The following is a 16,720-nucleotide window of genomic DNA, read 5'->3' as shown; positions in this document are numbered from 1 at the left end:
CACTTTCCTTTGTTGAACTCGGCCCGTCGAAGATCGGAACTCGCTCTCGTGTATAACGGTGTACTCGTCCGTGTTTGACTCATGCGTGTGCGATATCTAGTGGCAGCAAGTGCCTTCGGGAAAGTCCAGGCCGAAAACGGAGAGAAACGAGGCAGCCACGTGCTGGCTCGCTGGCTGCCTTCGTGTTGCAGGGAAACGTGTGTATACAAAGCGGACGCACTCTATCGATGGGTTTTCACCACAGCTTCGGGGCCAAGCATCCCTTTTCTCTCACCTGAGACGCATTCTGTTCACGTCGCTCCATACAAATAAGACAGAGCAGTCAAGCAATCGCTTTTCTTGAGCTAACTGCCGCGCAGACGATGAGAGACAGATACTGGCTGTATGGACAGCGTAGCGATGTTGGCTGGACCCGTGTTTTTCGGTCTAAAGCTCGTATGCAAGACGGAAGCTTCCACATGGTGTCAGGGAAATTCTCAAGTTTTCTTTCACATGAGGAAAACGCGGTGCGTTTGCGCCATGTCACACCCCTTTTCGGAGTCCCTGCATTCGCCATGCAGTGCCTTGCGTTCCAGAGGCTGCGAGAGCACGTGCGCGGCCTTGGACACAAACTGGGACACGTGGCAGCTGTTAACATCGCGCAGTGACAGGCAGTTGCGTGTGCATCTACGGGACTCCCGACTCCCTTCTCCCCTTGCGAGTGGGAAAGGCCTTGACCAGAGCAGCATGCCAGTCGCGCGTGGACAGGTAACCAAGAAGAATCTCTACCACCTGAGAAGAGAATCGAAGCGGAATCCGGCATGGCCAATGGGGAGAGACTCGGTTTTGAGGCGCCTCAAGCTGGCGAGAAAGCGTGCGCTCTTTGACCGAGCGTTTCCAGGTTGCTCCCGCCTCCTGGCCTCTGGAGAGCCAGCGCCACGTGATTTGCGGAAATTCGACTTTGTTCCGCGTCCCCACAAAGGGGCTGATACCCTCTCGGTCCGCGCTCGCCAGTCCGACAGAGCGACACGCGATGGCGGCTCCAGGGTTAGCCTCCTTCAGCATGGTACTTTGCGGGAAACACCATGCACCAAAAAGATCAGCAGTACAGTGTTTCTGTTTGTGGTGACCTGTCTTCCTGGGAGGCCGCCGCACCGCTAGACCTTTCTGAGCAACTACCTCTCGGGCAAGCACCCCGCGCGTTTCCCGGGGAAACCGAAACAGGGCAAGAGGCTACGATGCCAAAAGCACGCCCGAGAGGCAAGCGCCGTGGGCGCGCGCTCGAGCACGTACCTGGTTGACAGTCAGAATAGCCGAGCCGTCCAGTTCTCTGCCCAGATATTCCCGGATGGGGAGGCGAGCCGCGTGCACCTTCTCCTCCTTGCTCTTTCGAACGGTCAATCCTTTATGGCGGTTGCGGTCCACCACGCCGCCAATCACATAGCGATAGCCGGGTCGCATGTCTTGGAGAATCTCCTCGGCGTCCCCGCTCAGGTAGACCACTTGCGGGTCCGCTCCTGTCTGCGTGGCCCCGTCCACAAAATCGATGCTTGCTGCGGTCGCTGGCGCGCTTTCGAGCTGTTCTGAATTTGCCTCTTCCTGCGCGTCCGCGGCCTGGCGCTGCACAGGGTTCCGATTCAGGTAGAGCTCACTGAAGCGCTCGGTGTACGCCTCGCAGCGCCACCGCGGGAAACCTTGAAACGCATTGAGGTGCGCGGCCAACTGCGGGCCCACACCCGCGATCGAAAAACAGACGGGGAGAACTTTCTTCCCTTCCGGCGCGTCGCGAGTTCGGCAGATATCGACTTCCCCGCTAGCATCACGTCGAGAATCTGAAAAAGGCGTTTCCGGTCGTTGGTGTGTCCGCACGTTTCCGGCTGCCGCCGAGTCCGAGTTGGGAACTCTGTTCACTTGCAAATCGGCTGTGTCCCGGGCTCCGTGCGGAGTTACCGGTCGCGTGACACTGGATGTCTCAGCCGCTTCCCGTGTTGTGCACCCTTGTGCTCCTTCGGCAGCGCGTGACTTCTGCGGCGTATCTGACCCGTGGTCCTCGCTTTCTCCTGCGACCGGAGCCCCATTCGTTGTCTCACTTGTCTCCGACAACGGATTGCTCCCAGAAGAACACGCGTCGCGTCCGGGGTCGCTTCTCCACATTTCGGCGCTTTTCGATTCTTCTCTCGGGCAGTCGCTTTCAGACTCTGTGCGACACGAGAGCTGTGCTGCTTTGTTGTGCCGCCTGCACGCGCCGTACGAGTACATGAGTTGCTGGGAGAGACTCAGGATTTCTCGCTCCGTTTGAAGATGCTCGAAATCACAGTCGACAACAATTCCTACGGAGCCGCGCAAACACGCCGAGCATCGAGAGCACGCAGAGCCCGCCGTCGACATGAGCGTGACGGGTTGCGCCTTCGAGGAAGAATGCTCTTTGTCACAGGGCGACGGAGTCGGAGCAGGGGCGGAGTCATCCGCGTTCAAACACCCATTACCAGTTTCTCTGCAACGGCAGTCGCCGCTGCCGGGTGCGCTGACTCCTGCAAGTCTGCATAGTGAGGGCCGTGGAGCCCGTCGGGGTGTCTTCCTCTGTTCCGCACTCCTGCCAGCTTCCGCTTGCGCAGCTAGAGAAAGAGTGCTTTTGCTCTCTGTGCTTTCTGCGCTGACTCTCTCCGCCCTCTCTGGAAGGCAACTCTCTGCCGGGAAGCCTCCGCTTTCGCTGGGAGACTTCTCACCGCCCTCCACAGACTGAAGTCGCCGCGACCTCTTTTGCGCTTTTAGCTCCTTCTTCTTCGCTTTCCAAAATTCCTTTCTTTGCTCGTGTCGCTCCTGTCGCCGTCGCTTCCGAAGTTGGTTTTTACTCTCAGACGCGCCGCACGGAGGGGATTTCGCACCATTGGTCGAGTCTACAGACGTGTCACCCGAGGCGTCGCAGCCAGAGTCGCCGTTGTCATTGCTTGCCAGCACAGAGTTGGGAGGCTTCTTTGCCGAAACGCTTTCAGCTCTGACGGTGTCCACCGGCTCTGCGTTCACGGCTGCGTGCGTTCTGTTCCTTCCCTTGGTTGCATCTGTAGAAGTTACTGGGCAACCGCGGACCCTCGCGCCGCCAGTTTCCGCCATCGTGCATCGGCCGCTGGAATTTTAGAAATGAAGAGGTACAGAAATCAAAAAGTAAGCGTATAGCGGATGAGAAAAGGCGCGCTCGGAAGATAGATTTCTCTCCTGTGTTGAAGATTACACCCGATTCGTTTTGAGTATGGCCGGTGCCGATCGGCTAGAAATCCCAGTGTGAGATGGAAGGGCAGTGAACGCTAACTCTCTAGGCGGAGACTGCGAACGACAGCGCAAATTTTTCGTTCGTACCACAGCGTCAGGAGCATCTCAGGTATTTAAAGTTCAGCAGAGCGCATGTTACCATATTTGATATGAAGGGATCGGTCGTGCGTCCCCGCTCTTTGATATACGCGTTTTTAACCGTTCACTGGACGACCCCTTGTGTCGAGGGGGGGCAACCAATACTCAACTCGCAAACAGCTCTAGAAAAGCATTTGCCGAAAGCACACACGGAAACGCAGAGCATCTTGTGTGTTGCCGCATTTGCAAGGTGGTGTTCACCGAGTGTGATTGTCGGTCTTTCGCGAGTGTAGCTTGCGGCTTGCAGTCGACTTTTCCACATGCAGCTAGCATTAGACCGTCAGTCGCACCGATTTTTTTCACGCGTTCCCAGAGTGACCTTGCCCTGCAGAAGCTCTGTTTCAAGATGGAATGGAAAACCCATCAAGACACGGGCAATCAGCAGTGTGACGATCGTGAAGTTGGTTACTAGGCGACTGAACCCGCGAACCATCACGGAAGACGGCAGGGTCGTGTGGGGTGCTGGCCGGCGCGGTTCGCCGGCAAAAACTGTGTTGGTGCTGCCCGACAAACGGAGGTATGTTACAAAGCAAAAATGTGCATCAGAGCGGCAGCGCGCTCTCGGACCCCTCTTAGTGCTCTTCGATGTTTGAATATGGGTGGAGTGCCACACCTCAGAGAAAACGAAGGGTAGTGTGGTTGGGAATCTCTTCTAGCTACTGTTGGACTCGTGGTGGAGTTCCCGACACATCTAGAGCGGTACTGCGGTGACAACGTGGCTATTCTAGGCAGGCCTCGAAATTTCCGCGGGCCCCCTTTGCAGCAGCCACCGTAGCCCTCCGCAGAATGTCCAGGCTTTTTGAGTTGTGTTCAGGCAACATGAACAGCGGTAATCGCAGAAGCCCGCTGCGGCAGATAACGTGGCCATTCACGGATGTGTGAACACCGAGTAGTACGGGCTGTTTTCGGGTTGTTTTCTTCCTCTGTCTTCTGTAACCGCCCATGGATGATAAATCTTCGCTGCATCAGGGGGCGGTTGCCCTCGGACGCTTATATCTCTTCACCCGTGCGGCCCCCCAGGGGAACAGAGTACTTGCTTGGTTTCGATAGAACAAATGTCAGCGGCCAAAGAAGGTGTGCAACATGCATGTCAGTCAGACCATTTTTTGTCAGTATCGTCTGTCAGGCGAGCGGAAAGACAAGCAGCGCTTCTGTAAATTATAGTGGAAAGTAGAAAACCCGTAGCTTTCCGGACACTAAGACTACCAATACCAGGAACGTTTATATGAAATTTAGGCAAGCTCTGGCACGCAAAGTTGTCCGTACCAAGTCGTTCTAGAGAGTGAACCGGTGTGCTTCTTAATCTGATATCTGTGATTTGGTGGCATCTAAAAGGCACCTAGCAGTCTTCAGGCGATGCATCCGCATGACACACACACTCCTAACCAGTGACATGTGTACGTGTAAAACGCGCCTGCGAATTGCAGTGATGGCGAAATATTTATTGTGTTTGGAGTAGTTTGAGGACTGCAACACCGTACAAAGCTCATCCTTTGGACAGCATTGGAGGTGGAGCTGTGAAGCGTCTTACAGCTCCTCCACGCAGTGTCCATCTCATTTTGCTAGATGATATGCAGCTGCGAGGAAGGAAGCAGTCGATCAAATCAAAGCGCATCATTTTGTGACCGCATAACGCACAAAGACAGTCGCCTGATAAAAATTTCACGCGGTGTCTTGTATCCTCAACCATCGGACTGTAGTACCCGAAGCCGGTAGTGATGGTCAGCGTCTTCTTGTTAACGGCACAGAACAAATGGCAATAGTCCAGATATTCGCGCTGAGAGGGAACGTAGACACTACTCTTTTCCACGAAAAATAATCACGGCATGTCCTCACGCGTATCTTAGGGTGCAGAACGCATTTGTGTACAGTTGGCCAACTCCAAAAATGTCCACGCCACACATGAAAGCACTATGAATTTCTTCCAAGGGAACGAACACTGCATTCACCTCGCAAAGCGAGGGCGAGTGGTGACATAATGCCATCGAGAAATCACGGCCGAGAAACGGGGGGGCCGGTCCACGACGCATGTGCATTATCGAAACGAACGCTCATCTGTTGATGAGGCTTTTACACATTAGCCAGCGAAATAACATAACACGAAGTGGCTCTGAACACACTATCGACGCTGGACACTGGAACGAACAAAGAGCATGTGGAGACACGGTGTCGCATTACTGGAAACTCTAACAAAAACACGGCACATTATTATAGAACATGCAGTAGGATCCTCGGCGATGGAAACGGTTGTGGCGCTCAAGCGCTAGTGGTCCTCAAACAGGACGCCTTCAGCAACTCCGTGGGTTAAACGCGATGCATGAAACTCTGGCCAGAGAGGAACCGCAGAGAAAACACATAACACAAGACTGCGGATTTAGTGCCTCTTCATGTTTGAAGCTATATGGATACACCAGGCAATGGGGAGAGAAGCCGTTCCACGCTCTATGCAGATGAGGGAGAGATCTACCCCGTCGTTCAAGCTATACTCGTACAAGCGCCGAATGGTAGAACTCGCATGAAAAAGTGAGGCGGCCGGGGCCTTTTGACATCCGCAACATACCCTGCGATGCAAGTTTTAAGATCTGGGAAATTGCTCAAAACGAAGCGGCGCCTTAAGATTCCGACACCTCACAAAAGGAGCGCTGTGAAAAGAAATAATATAAAGCTGCAAACACGAGCACAGTCAGTACCGGAAGTGCTGAACTGACTCGCCAAAAATGAGAATCAAACAGGGAAGAGAGATGGATGACAATCGTATACTGATCTTGAGTCAGTCCATGCAAAGCTCCCAGAGTCACTGTCCCTTATATCAGAGACGCAAACAGTCATATGCAACAGGACAGAAAGACAAACACATGTACTACAAGCTTACGCTACTCCGTCTCACCGTTCTCTCGTGAACGTGGAGCGGCACCACATGGAAATGAACACAAGTATTTTTTGTTTACACGGCAGGTGTCCGATGGTGGGACCCGTGAACAGACAGCCTCGAACAACTACAAGCCAGGAACTCTTGACTGTACTGGCCTGTGATTTTGTCGGCGAAAAAAGACAAAACGTGACGAATCTTTTCACATTCGTTAATACATAGACAGGCAACGCCAGAGAACCGCTGAAGCTGCTCCACTTGCTTAGGGAAAAGTACCGCAGTCCCTGCAAGCGCTGGATTACGCAACTGCACGTCGCAGATGTACAAACGCTCTAGCATATGCTGTATAAACAAATAAATACATTCCCGTCCTTTCGTTTACGTAGACGGGGAGGCAGATCAAGACGTGCCAATCTAACACTTCCCTAATAACCACAGCAATCGACAGTCATATTTTGGATGCAAAGCGGCCGCCTAACGCGTACTCGACATGGCCGGCGCTTCACCGTCACTTTTACGTCCACACGGTTCTCCTACGGAAACAGTCGACCTGGCGGTGAACCTCATTCACACACTCGTCGTCTGTGAGAGCACGGACCACTCAAGCATGAAATACGTCGGCTCTGCCCCCCAGATTGGGGCAACAAAGGGAGAGGAACATGATGTAAGATTTCCACTTATTCGGAGTCACATCCCCATAGCAGCTTGCGCTGGACGCTGGCCTGAAACCGCAACACGACGGAAGGTGAACACCGATACATAAGAATGACAGCAAGCACAAGTCACCGGCCGCTCGTCCAACGCTTGTTGGTAGATATCCACGGCGTACATTCACAGATCTGCTACAAAAAGACAATCGCGCACGAGCAGAACTCATCATCACAAGTAAAATAGGTCGTCGACGGATATTCGATCGACACACTGCGCACACCATGAACACAAATCGCTGTGAAACGCGATGATGGAAAAAAGCAGATAACGGAAAAGCAGCACCCGCAGCGCCCAGCTGCTTTTATGTAATAAACCCTGCAATTCACTCTACAACTGCGAGGTAGCTAGACGAAACTGTGATTTAAAGGGATTGAACCCCTTCGATTCGGCGGGAAGCAATCAGTACAGAAAAAAAACAGGCATGTGAAATGCACCATGTCAAGCGTACTCGAGATGTCATGGGTTCACCAACTAGGAAAATGTAAGCAACACGCTGGATGAGGGGGCGTTTTCGCTGCGTAACTGTTACCAGCCACTCCCGTGAAAAGTGAGTTTTCTGAATGTATTTCAGCAACCTCATAGAACCCCCGCGGGTCAGTATCCCCCCTGGCCCACTGTTGTCTCCAAGCAGATCGGCCCAGCGCATTCTGCTTGAGTTCACAAAAATACATCTTTTTGGTGCATCGGAGTCGCCCCAGGAGACTGCTCCTGGACGGGGAGTTGGTATGTGGCAGTCCCTCCAAAAACGCATGTACGTGTCCGGAGTGATCCCTCATTTCCCTTGTATTCGTTCGCTGTCGATAGTACAGCCCTACCCTATTCGCATCGTTCTCGACAGGTCACCCCACATGCTCCATCAAAGGAGGAAACGTACAAATCTACTCGCCGACGACAGTGTTACGCGCATACTACAACTGCCACCCATCGTCGTTGTTCTTCCCTTCCACAGCAACCCTCAACCTCTTCAAAGATACTCCCCTGCCAGCCTGAGCAGCGGCAGACGCTGCCCACGTGAACAAAGCCAGGCGAGTATGCGGAACCTCCTGCACACTTCCATGTTGTTCCCTCTGTTTCGCATCGCCGTCATGGCTTCCCTTGCACCATCATAGAGCGCCTGGTTGCCTGCCCTGGTGGCCAGAATGAGCTTGCCGATAGTACGGATCCGACAGCAGCTGGTGCAGAGCAGATGGCAAGAGCCGCCCTGTGGGGTCCAGAGTCAGGGCACAGTTTGGAATCTGCCGGGAAAGGAACGGCTCTGCCTGGGTCTCTGCTTCTGCGCTCTCCCTTTTGCTGACGCTTCCACCAGGTAGTGTCGTCCTGAAACCCGCCTCCTGACTCTGTTCCCACAAAATGGAGTCTGATGAGTCACTCCAAGACGCGGCGAGTTGTGCCTTTGAAGACGCAACGCCATTCGGTGCTAGCGTCTTACACTGCTGATCAAAAGCGTACTTGTCGGCACGCCCTCTATCCACGACTCCTTCACGCATCCCCCGACGCACTGCGTTCTCTCCACTCTTGGGCGTCCCCGGGAATGCATCCTTCTCAGTGACTCGCACCGGAGAATTTCCTTCCTTGAACCATTCGCACAGCAGCAACTGCTGAAGGTCATCGACTTCGCTGTGCGTGGCAGAACCGGCGGCAACGTGGAGACCTCGGTTCTCGTCTCCTACGACCGTGACCACCTCACCTGCTGGCGGTTGGTGGATCCCTTCTTCCGTCGAAGAGAAAGTCTTGTGAAGATTTCCATATGGTTTGAACGCATGTGTCGAAGTGGCAAGCAGCTGCTTCAAAAGTGACGCGGCGGCTGTTACATTTGTGTGCTCGGAGAAATCCCCGCCTTCCTGAGATTGAGGGCATTTCAAAACCCGCTCATCATTCCAAGACAGGATGCAATCCCCGTCTTGCTCGCGCCCCAGACGCTGGCTCCAACTCTCCAAAGTGGGCGCGCCTGACTCGAGCTGCCCCGCGGTTCTGCAGGGCGAGGGCGAGAGATGACAAGACTCAGTTGCTCCTGTGGTCGAAGCTTTGGCCGTGCGCAACGGCCCCTCAGTCCCCACGCTGTCATTCTCGCGTGTCGTGCAGCTGCCGCAGGAAGTCCTTGTGCTACAGTCACTGAGGATGCTACCCCAGCTCCGGTTGCTGCTTGCGGCTGCCTCAGGGCTTGGCGGAAACGAAGGGACAGTCCTCCCCGAAAGACTTTGTCTGTCGCACAACGGCTGTACCTGCAGGAGCGAATATGAAGGCCGGTCTTCCTTGGATCGTTGCTCCAAGCCTGGCGGCCCGTACTGCGAAAGCTTCTCTGAGGTTGACGCATGCGAAACGACTGCGTGATTGCTCGTCTGAAAAGGGGGAGAAGGCAGAGCCGCCGTCTCCAAGCTAGCCGACGGACCTGCGATCGGGCCTGCGTTGCTCGTTACATTCAGTGCGCGAGGGAGGGACACGCCATCTTCAGACCTTCTGTAGGGCTTCTGTCTTTCTTCGGAGTGCCTCGCGGAACGCCTGGATCGCTGCGACGCAGAGAGCGATAGTTGGAAAAGTCTCTCCTCGACAGCTCCCCGGTCTGCGATATCTTCAGAATTCGCTGAGAAGCTCGTGCTGCCGTTTGCTCTTCCGATGCCGGTGTTCTTGCCAGTCGGTGACTGTGCATCCAGGCTAGCTCGATCCTCTACGGCGGCCCCTGCTGCGAGGGTGTGAGCAAGGTGGCTTTCACGGGAGGTAGGTGACGACCCCACCCACCTTTCCCCTCCTCTCAAACGGCCATCCTCATCTACTGGTCCTCCGGGACGAGGTACCAAGTCGGATGGAAAACGGGGAGGCGCCGGGAAGCAAGAAGGGAAGCCCGGAGACACCTCGTCCCCCAGAGGCCCCATTGTCAGGTCTCCGCGCGCCATCTCTTGCGGTGAAGCTATGTCACGGTTTGTGCACCTTCCCCGAGCGCATTCAGCCGAGTTTCCCTGTAGGAACACGCGCTCATCCTTGTCTACCTTGTCACTGAATAGGCTACCGCCGTAGTCCATGGCGTCCCTCAACCCCACAGTGTTGGTTCTGCCGTGATTCGGTGTCGACCGCCTGCCTCTTGCACTTGGAGTCTCCACATTTTGGAAGTCCGGAGACGGTCGCGGAGGGTCCGGGACCTTGACAGGGAGAGGCGGCGGAGGCATTGGAGGCGCCGCGCCCGCGGGACGCCCATTGACCCAGAGAGCGGCTCCAAGGCGCGTGATGGTGTCAAGCAGTCTGCGCTGTTCCGCTTGGGGACGACGCTCGATTTCTCCCACCACGTATTGCTCAACGAGGCGCTTCTGCTGCTCCCGAGTTAACTGAGCTTGTGTTTTGAGGCGCACCTCCCAGATATCTGAGAGCCAGTGAGGGGCTACGGAATGCCGACAGAGTTGACCGTCAGGGGTTGTCAGAATTGGCCGGGTCCCAATGCTGTACTGTTCAAATCGAGGATCAATCTGGAAAGACACAGCAGCGGGCACAGAGACTGGGATTGTGTGCCTTCTGGCAGGGGCTAGGGAGAGACCAGTTTCGAATAGACCACAGAGGGGAGTGTCGGACGGGCGGCGCTTCGCTGCCCCCCTGCGCCCAGTCGCACGAGCGAAGCCGCCGGAAGACTGCCAAAGGAAAGGTAGGGGAGTTTTTTCCTCGACGGCATGATGCGTTTGCAGCTGTCAACTCGCAAAACAGTCAACGAATGGAACAACAGAACTCACGAGGGAACCGACTGCGCCAGCCGGGACGTCTCCAGAACGTCACGCACATCCCAAACTCCTGAAGCTTACGCTGCGTCTAACGCGTCCATGGTGTTGCCACTTTTTGCGCTGCGCAGGGGCCCAGTGTTTCTTTTCGCACGTACCTCGCAGGTGATTCCGGGAATTCCCCTGGTGGTCACGAGGCGAACTTCGCTGACACAAATGTCGCGGACGACGAGGCGAGCGTACTCCCGAGGATGTTTCTCCAAGGCTCTTGTTTCGAAGGCTCGGACCGTTAGATCCAAGCAACCGCCAGGAAGCCCCAAGGATCCCCACAGCCCGCGCCCTGCCGCCGCACCCCCACTGCTGCCTACTCCTTCGCAGCACACTGCCAGCGGCCTCGTCGACGAGCCACACTCCGTCTGCCCACGTGCTGCGGAAGCGGTAGACTCTGCCTGCATGCCGTTCGATGTGCACGAACTATGGCCGAGGTGCTGTGCGCCTATATATCCAGCGGAGACAGAGCCGCTTGAGCCCGAAGCAGGACAAGACGCCTGCCACCCTGGCTGTTGAAACGAGCTGACACACGAGTCAGACGACGGCACGTCCGGAGGCGGCAAGGGCAGGGAAGAACCGGGAAGAACGGACGAAGGGACGCAGCCCATGGAATAACGCCAGATGTTGTGCTTACGACCTGCAAAACAGATTCACGAGAGAGAAAGGGAAGGAATATTTTCAGCTGTTCTGGGCGATACCCGTGGAGCTTGGGCCCGCCGTTGATGCAATCGTCCGCGCCTACACTACGGCTCACGCTTTGAAACTCGACTTACCGAAGGATCCTCCAAGACTGGGGGCCGACCCAGCAACTGCGGAGGCCGAGGGGCCACCGCTTCCGTCACCCGACTGAGGCCCAGCGGAACCTTCTGGCGTTCTGCCACGGAACTCGAAAGGCCCTGCTGCCCCCGCCTCTCCAGAAGCACTTGTGTGATGTCCTTTCGGGCCACACACTCCTGCTTGTGTCATGCCTTCCTGGTCTCGTCCTGGAAACTCCCCGCATGCCCCAGCCACCTGGTGGGATCCTCGTGCTCTGCTCGTCGGATGCTGTAGAGCGTAGGCTCGCAAAAGATTCTCCACTTCACGCTCGAACTGAGAGAGAAACTCCTGCATGCGCTGAAACTTTTGCCTCTCGCCAGCCTGAACATAATTGCAGAGAGAGGAACGCGGATTCGTCTGCTATTGCGGGATGGAGAAAAACAGCCAAGCCAGCTCAGCGCTGGTTTCTGAAGCAAATCTACAGGATGAATGCTGACACGCATGAGCGCCTCGCCCTCGCCTGCTGTGTGCTCGCCCCCAGAGATAGGTAACCACGTAACGCTTCCAACGGCATCCATGTGTCGAATGTTCTTTCACATGCCTCTCCTCTTGGCAGGACGCTCTTCTTAGTTCCCACCACATACTGACGTGATTGTGGGCACCTCCGGTGGAGGCACGCATTACGCACCTGCCGGATGGCGCAGCCAACTGTCAGCACTTTGCCGCCGAGCCTGCCAGGCGCGTTTCGCTCCTGCAAGCCTCCACATTCCAGCTTCAGAGGCTCATCGAAGCGAGGTAGAAGAGTTGCGGCCAAGTGGTTAAACGCTGCACCGACCCACGGAAGTATTGCAGGAGGCAGATAGAGAATCGCCAGCTCCAGATGGAGAGAAGCCGCAAACGTGTCGCAGATGCCACCGGCGTGCGAGAGGAGCGTGTAGGCAGCTTCGTGAAGCAATGGCGAGAAACAGTAGTAGCTCTTCTTTGCTCCCAGTGAGCGCATCGATGCGGCTGCTGAAGCACTAGGTGCAGTGCACGTAGACCCCAACCCTGGAGGAGTGGGCACCGAAGGAATACCATTTCCGTCTCCCCGGCCTCGGTCGGCCACGCGCTGTTTGCGTAAGGGAAAGGAGTTCCGCATTAATGCAGGCTGTGAAGCCCCGGAGTCGCTCAGGTTGGCAAGCGCCGATGGCACGCCGAATTTAATAATTCGGCCAAACGGCAGATTGAGAGGCAATGTCAGCAGCAGCGAGACCGGCGCTGAGGACGCTGTCGGCGGAAAGGACACCGGTACCGGGGTGAGGGCCGGCATAGGGACTGCGGGGGGCAAATGCCGGGCAACGCAGGCTCCTGGAGGGGCAGGAAGAAAAGGTGCAGACCAATAGGCAGGAACGCTATGTGTATTTCCGCCGTCACATGTCCCGAGACGGTTGCCCGGAACCCGTGTTTCGGGTTCCCGTTCAGAAAGCACCTGCCCTTCACAGCCGGAACCACATGCATCGTTCAGGGGTCCATGCGCACAGCCTTCACCACGCGCTGGAGTGCCAGAATGTGCATTCTTCATTAAGGCTGCAGCCGTAGAGGCCGAATCGATCCTTCCTGGGTCGACCAGGAGTTGTGTCTTACCGCGCGCTTCGATCGTAAGGGAGGAAAATCTTCCCGATGCGACGCAGGTTGCGCCACTCCGCTTGTTTGGATGCACCGTGGCTGTCTCGCAAGACACACTGTGGACAGCGCCGGAGGCGGATTCGCTAAACGAGTGCCGCTCAGAGGGCGGAGGCGCCGGTATGGCACTCGCTGGCTGGCCATGGCAGCAGGGACACGTCGGTGACGGCGGAAGTCGAGGCGCCCTGGGGACACAGCCCGCCGACGCAGATCCACAGCAGCAAGTCGCCATTCTACCGAGACCCACGTGAAGGGTCGACCCCGACCGTGAGCTGGCGGCAACGTCACCGGTGGGCAACGCGTCTCTGCACCGACAAGCAGCCAAGGCCTGAAGGCCCGCCTCGCACTCTGAAGCCTTAGAACCGCACAAGGGACCGCTGAATGCCGACGCGGCTCCAGAACGGTTCTCTCGGACGCACGTAGCTTCGCCGACTCCATATAAAGCTTCTGGAATGGATGTGGTGTCTCCTTCTTTGTGTTGCCGACACTTGGGGTCGAACGCCTCAGTGTAGCAGGCGTCTCCGACTGTGCCGTCGTGCGAAATATGAACGCCATTCGACAGCGCAGAAGAAAACTGCCCTTCGTGATGTTTCGGTGACCGCGCAGTTGCCACACAACAGAGAGTTGCTGCGCTCCCTAGAGGCGCCTGGGACCGCTGTCCCGTTGGCCGTTTATGCATAGGTGATCCACATTCCGTCGAAACCGTATTAAGCCCTCCATCACGGAACAGTAAGCCGCAAGACCGAGGGAACGAGGAAGTCGCTGGCTTCCGCAGCGGAGCCGGTGGTTGAGGCGGTTGAGGCAGCGAGCGTCCGCATCGAGCTGCCGCGCCGCCGCCGGCACCGACGCTCTCTGCACTCCTCAGGCACGGCACGTCTTCTGTCGCCGTGGCCCAAACAGAGGAGGGACTCGGGGAGATCCTGGCAACACACAGTGTGCGGTCTTCCGTTGAAAGACACAGTTCGTCCCCCTGGACATTCTCCGGGACTGCTGCTCCGGCGCACTCAGCAGGACTCGAAGAGCCTTGAAGGCCCGCGCTTAGAAAGCGTGGAGTGCCCGTAGGCCCAGAGTTCTTCGTGGATGTTGCCAAGGCAGTGAGTCTTTCCTCAGTGAGGGAATGGTTGAACCCATCATGTGAAAGCTTTGTTGAAACTGGCGGATACGGGGGCCGTTCCTGACCGGACGAAAAAGACAACGAGGATGCGCGGGAGCTACATGCAGACACTTGATGAAGACTGGAGTTGCCACAGCTGTCAGACAGCCCTGGCCGTCCCCTGAGGTGCGTGGCTCGGGAACGACACGACGAGGGTGTCCCCGACGGTGACGTGGTCACACTACTGAGCGCCGACCTTGTGGAATCCAGCAGCGGCAAATACCGCGCATCGAAGCGTTTTCCATCGGAGACGGTTTCGAAGGGCGTGAAAGCAGTTGACATCTCCAAAGAAGGCAGCAGGCACTCATGCAACTGCTGCATCTTCACCTTATCCGCGGAAGGAAGCAAATGCGAAGAGTTGTCTCCAAGAACTTGGCTCGCCTCAGCTGTAGACGACAGCTTTGCCTCCCGCACGTGGTCAACTGCAGATACCGTAATGGTGGAAGGGGATGCTGTATCTCCTGAAACTGGAGACATGGTGCCCTGGTCACTGCTGTTGCATTCAGACAGAGTTGTGGGCAAGCAAATCTGCGAAGCCGCACCCCGTCGCTTTGTCGACGGACAGGCTTCGATTCCAGTTCCCGACGCGGTTGATGGGAGGGAGGCGACTTCCTCCTCTGTCTCTGCACCCTTGGTGGCTATCATCGGCCTGGAGTCCGAGACCAACCAGCCAGTTGGCGAGATCCCTTCACGTGGTTTTTGCAAGACGGGCTGCGTAGTGATATCCAGCGAACCTTCCACGGCGCCGCTCGCTGTTTCGCTGTTCAGGCCCGTTCTCGGTGATTGAGGAAAACACCGGCGGTCAATGAGAGAACGGGTAAGTTCGAATTTCACTGTGTGAGCGTCCATCGATCGGGTGCACAGACATGCGAGAACGTTGTCTACTTTTGCATCCGCTACGGGATCTTCTGCAGTCTGATCATTCAGGTGACTGCGCAGTGGCTGTCCGTCGTTTTCTCGCCCTTGGGCAAACCATGAAGTTCCCGATGTGAAATGGCGACCACTACCTGCCGGGAGAGAGCAGATGGCCGCTGCGGAACGAACTGAAACACACGGCACCGTTGCTTGGTGCAACGCCACGCTGTTCCCGTTGGACATAGCGGAAGGTGAGGAACTCGCAGCCAAATAAGAGGGTAAACAAGAATTCCTGTTTATTTTTTTTTATGCCGGTGTCGCAAAGGGAGCAGCGTGTGATGGGAATTCCACCGACGATGGGTCTCCTCGTGAACCTCTCGTGGCAGAGATGACGAAAGTGGATTTATTCAGTCTTGTCCCCCGTTCTCCACGTCTGACCCATAATATTACATTCTCCGCGTACGTACGTCTCCTTCAAGCGATTGCCAAAGCTTCATTAGCGCCTCAGATATGGCCAGCACCCCAGACAAATTCGGCACAAATCAAACTGCGGCGGTGAGAGGGGCTCGGTTTCGCCGACACGTCCGACGCACAAGATTCAAATTCAGTGGTACAGATCCAGCGTTTTGCAAAACGGTTCATATCTGAAGATGGAAATCTTCGGAAATATTGCGGAGATCGATTTCTTTCAAAGATAAGAAAATAACAACCCACACAGATTCCACCCGTTGAATCGCCATGGCCGTGAACGTCTCCAAAGAGTGCAATGCTGGTTTTAGATCGGGTGTTCGTACACCAGAGCAGCCAAAAAATCCCGATTCCGCCTAGTACGTCCTTCACCGTGACCGCAATAGGGGGTGGTAAACTCAGACGATTTTGTGGCGAACTCGGTGGAACGCCTTTCTTTGGTCTGGTTTAATTGTTCTCGTAGGCAGAACGCGCCGTAAATCTATTAGTATGGGGTCTCCTAGACAGCGGAAGGCGAATGACTTCAGAAAGACGCCAAGGTATTTTCCATGGAACGCCGCCAACGATGGCAGTGCCAGTTAGGTGGGTTAGGTCCGAACGGGCACGGCGCACGAGCGCTTCGAACTCGTTGCTGGGTTGTGCTGCATGCCACCGATGGTTCCTTTTTCTGTAGCATCCGGAAAGATGGGGCTTTTCCTGCTAAACCCCGTAGGCTAACAATCCGCACGATGCATTACCCACACCGCAGAATATGGGCAGAACCAGAAAAGTGGTCGGTGACCCCTGAGATGTTGACCCCGCAGTGACCGACGTGACCCGCGCGCTCCGGGATACGGGTTATCATTCCCATCACATTAACAGTTCAATCCTGCAGGGTGGTACTTGCTCCTCTTCGCATTTAGACGAACAAAGGTTTTCTGTCTGTACAATGTGTCCAGCGAGGCAAACAACAAAAATCGATACAAAGTCGACCACCAATTGCCCCGCAACGGGTTGTACCCATCGACGCGTGCGTTAGGCGGACCCCGGTGACCCAAGAGGAAATACAAAAAGGGGTAGCTCTCCGCACCGTCGTACTCTGTAAAAACGGATCCGAATATGAAAGGCAGCCCA

The 16,720-nt window shown here is 55.8% G+C and overlaps 2 protein-coding genes across 2 annotated transcripts; both read right to left on the bottom strand.

Annotated features, from left to right (window-relative positions):
• Positions 1–666: 666 nt before the first annotated feature.
• Positions 667–3,090, bottom strand: NCLIV_055290 (putative tRNA (guanine-N1)-methyltransferase; the record flags this gene model as incomplete). The annotated part of the gene is made up of 2 exons (XM_003885083.1): positions 667–771; positions 1,273–3,090. 2 exons carry the CDS (start codon positions 3,088–3,090, stop codon positions 667–669), a joined length of 1,923 nt encoding a protein of 640 aa, XP_003885132.1.
• A 4,977-nt stretch (positions 3,091–8,067) lies between these two features.
• Positions 8,068–14,929, bottom strand: NCLIV_055280 (conserved hypothetical protein; the record flags this gene model as incomplete). The annotated part of the gene is made up of 7 exons (XM_003885082.1): positions 8,068–8,805; positions 9,187–10,419; positions 10,821–11,350; positions 11,487–11,850; positions 12,158–12,783; positions 13,093–13,316; positions 14,481–14,929. 7 exons carry the CDS (start codon positions 14,927–14,929, stop codon positions 8,068–8,070), a joined length of 4,164 nt encoding a protein of 1,387 aa, XP_003885131.1.
• Between the last annotated feature and the right edge of the window lie 1,791 nt (positions 14,930–16,720).

Source organism: Neospora caninum, chromosome XI (genome assembly GCF_000208865.1).
Source record: "Neospora caninum Liverpool complete genome, chromosome XI".
Taxonomy (NCBI): domain Eukaryota; phylum Apicomplexa; class Conoidasida; order Eucoccidiorida; family Sarcocystidae; genus Neospora; species Neospora caninum.
The sequence above is the reverse complement of the archived record's forward strand: the minus strand, read 5'-3'. Positions and strand labels throughout refer to the sequence as shown.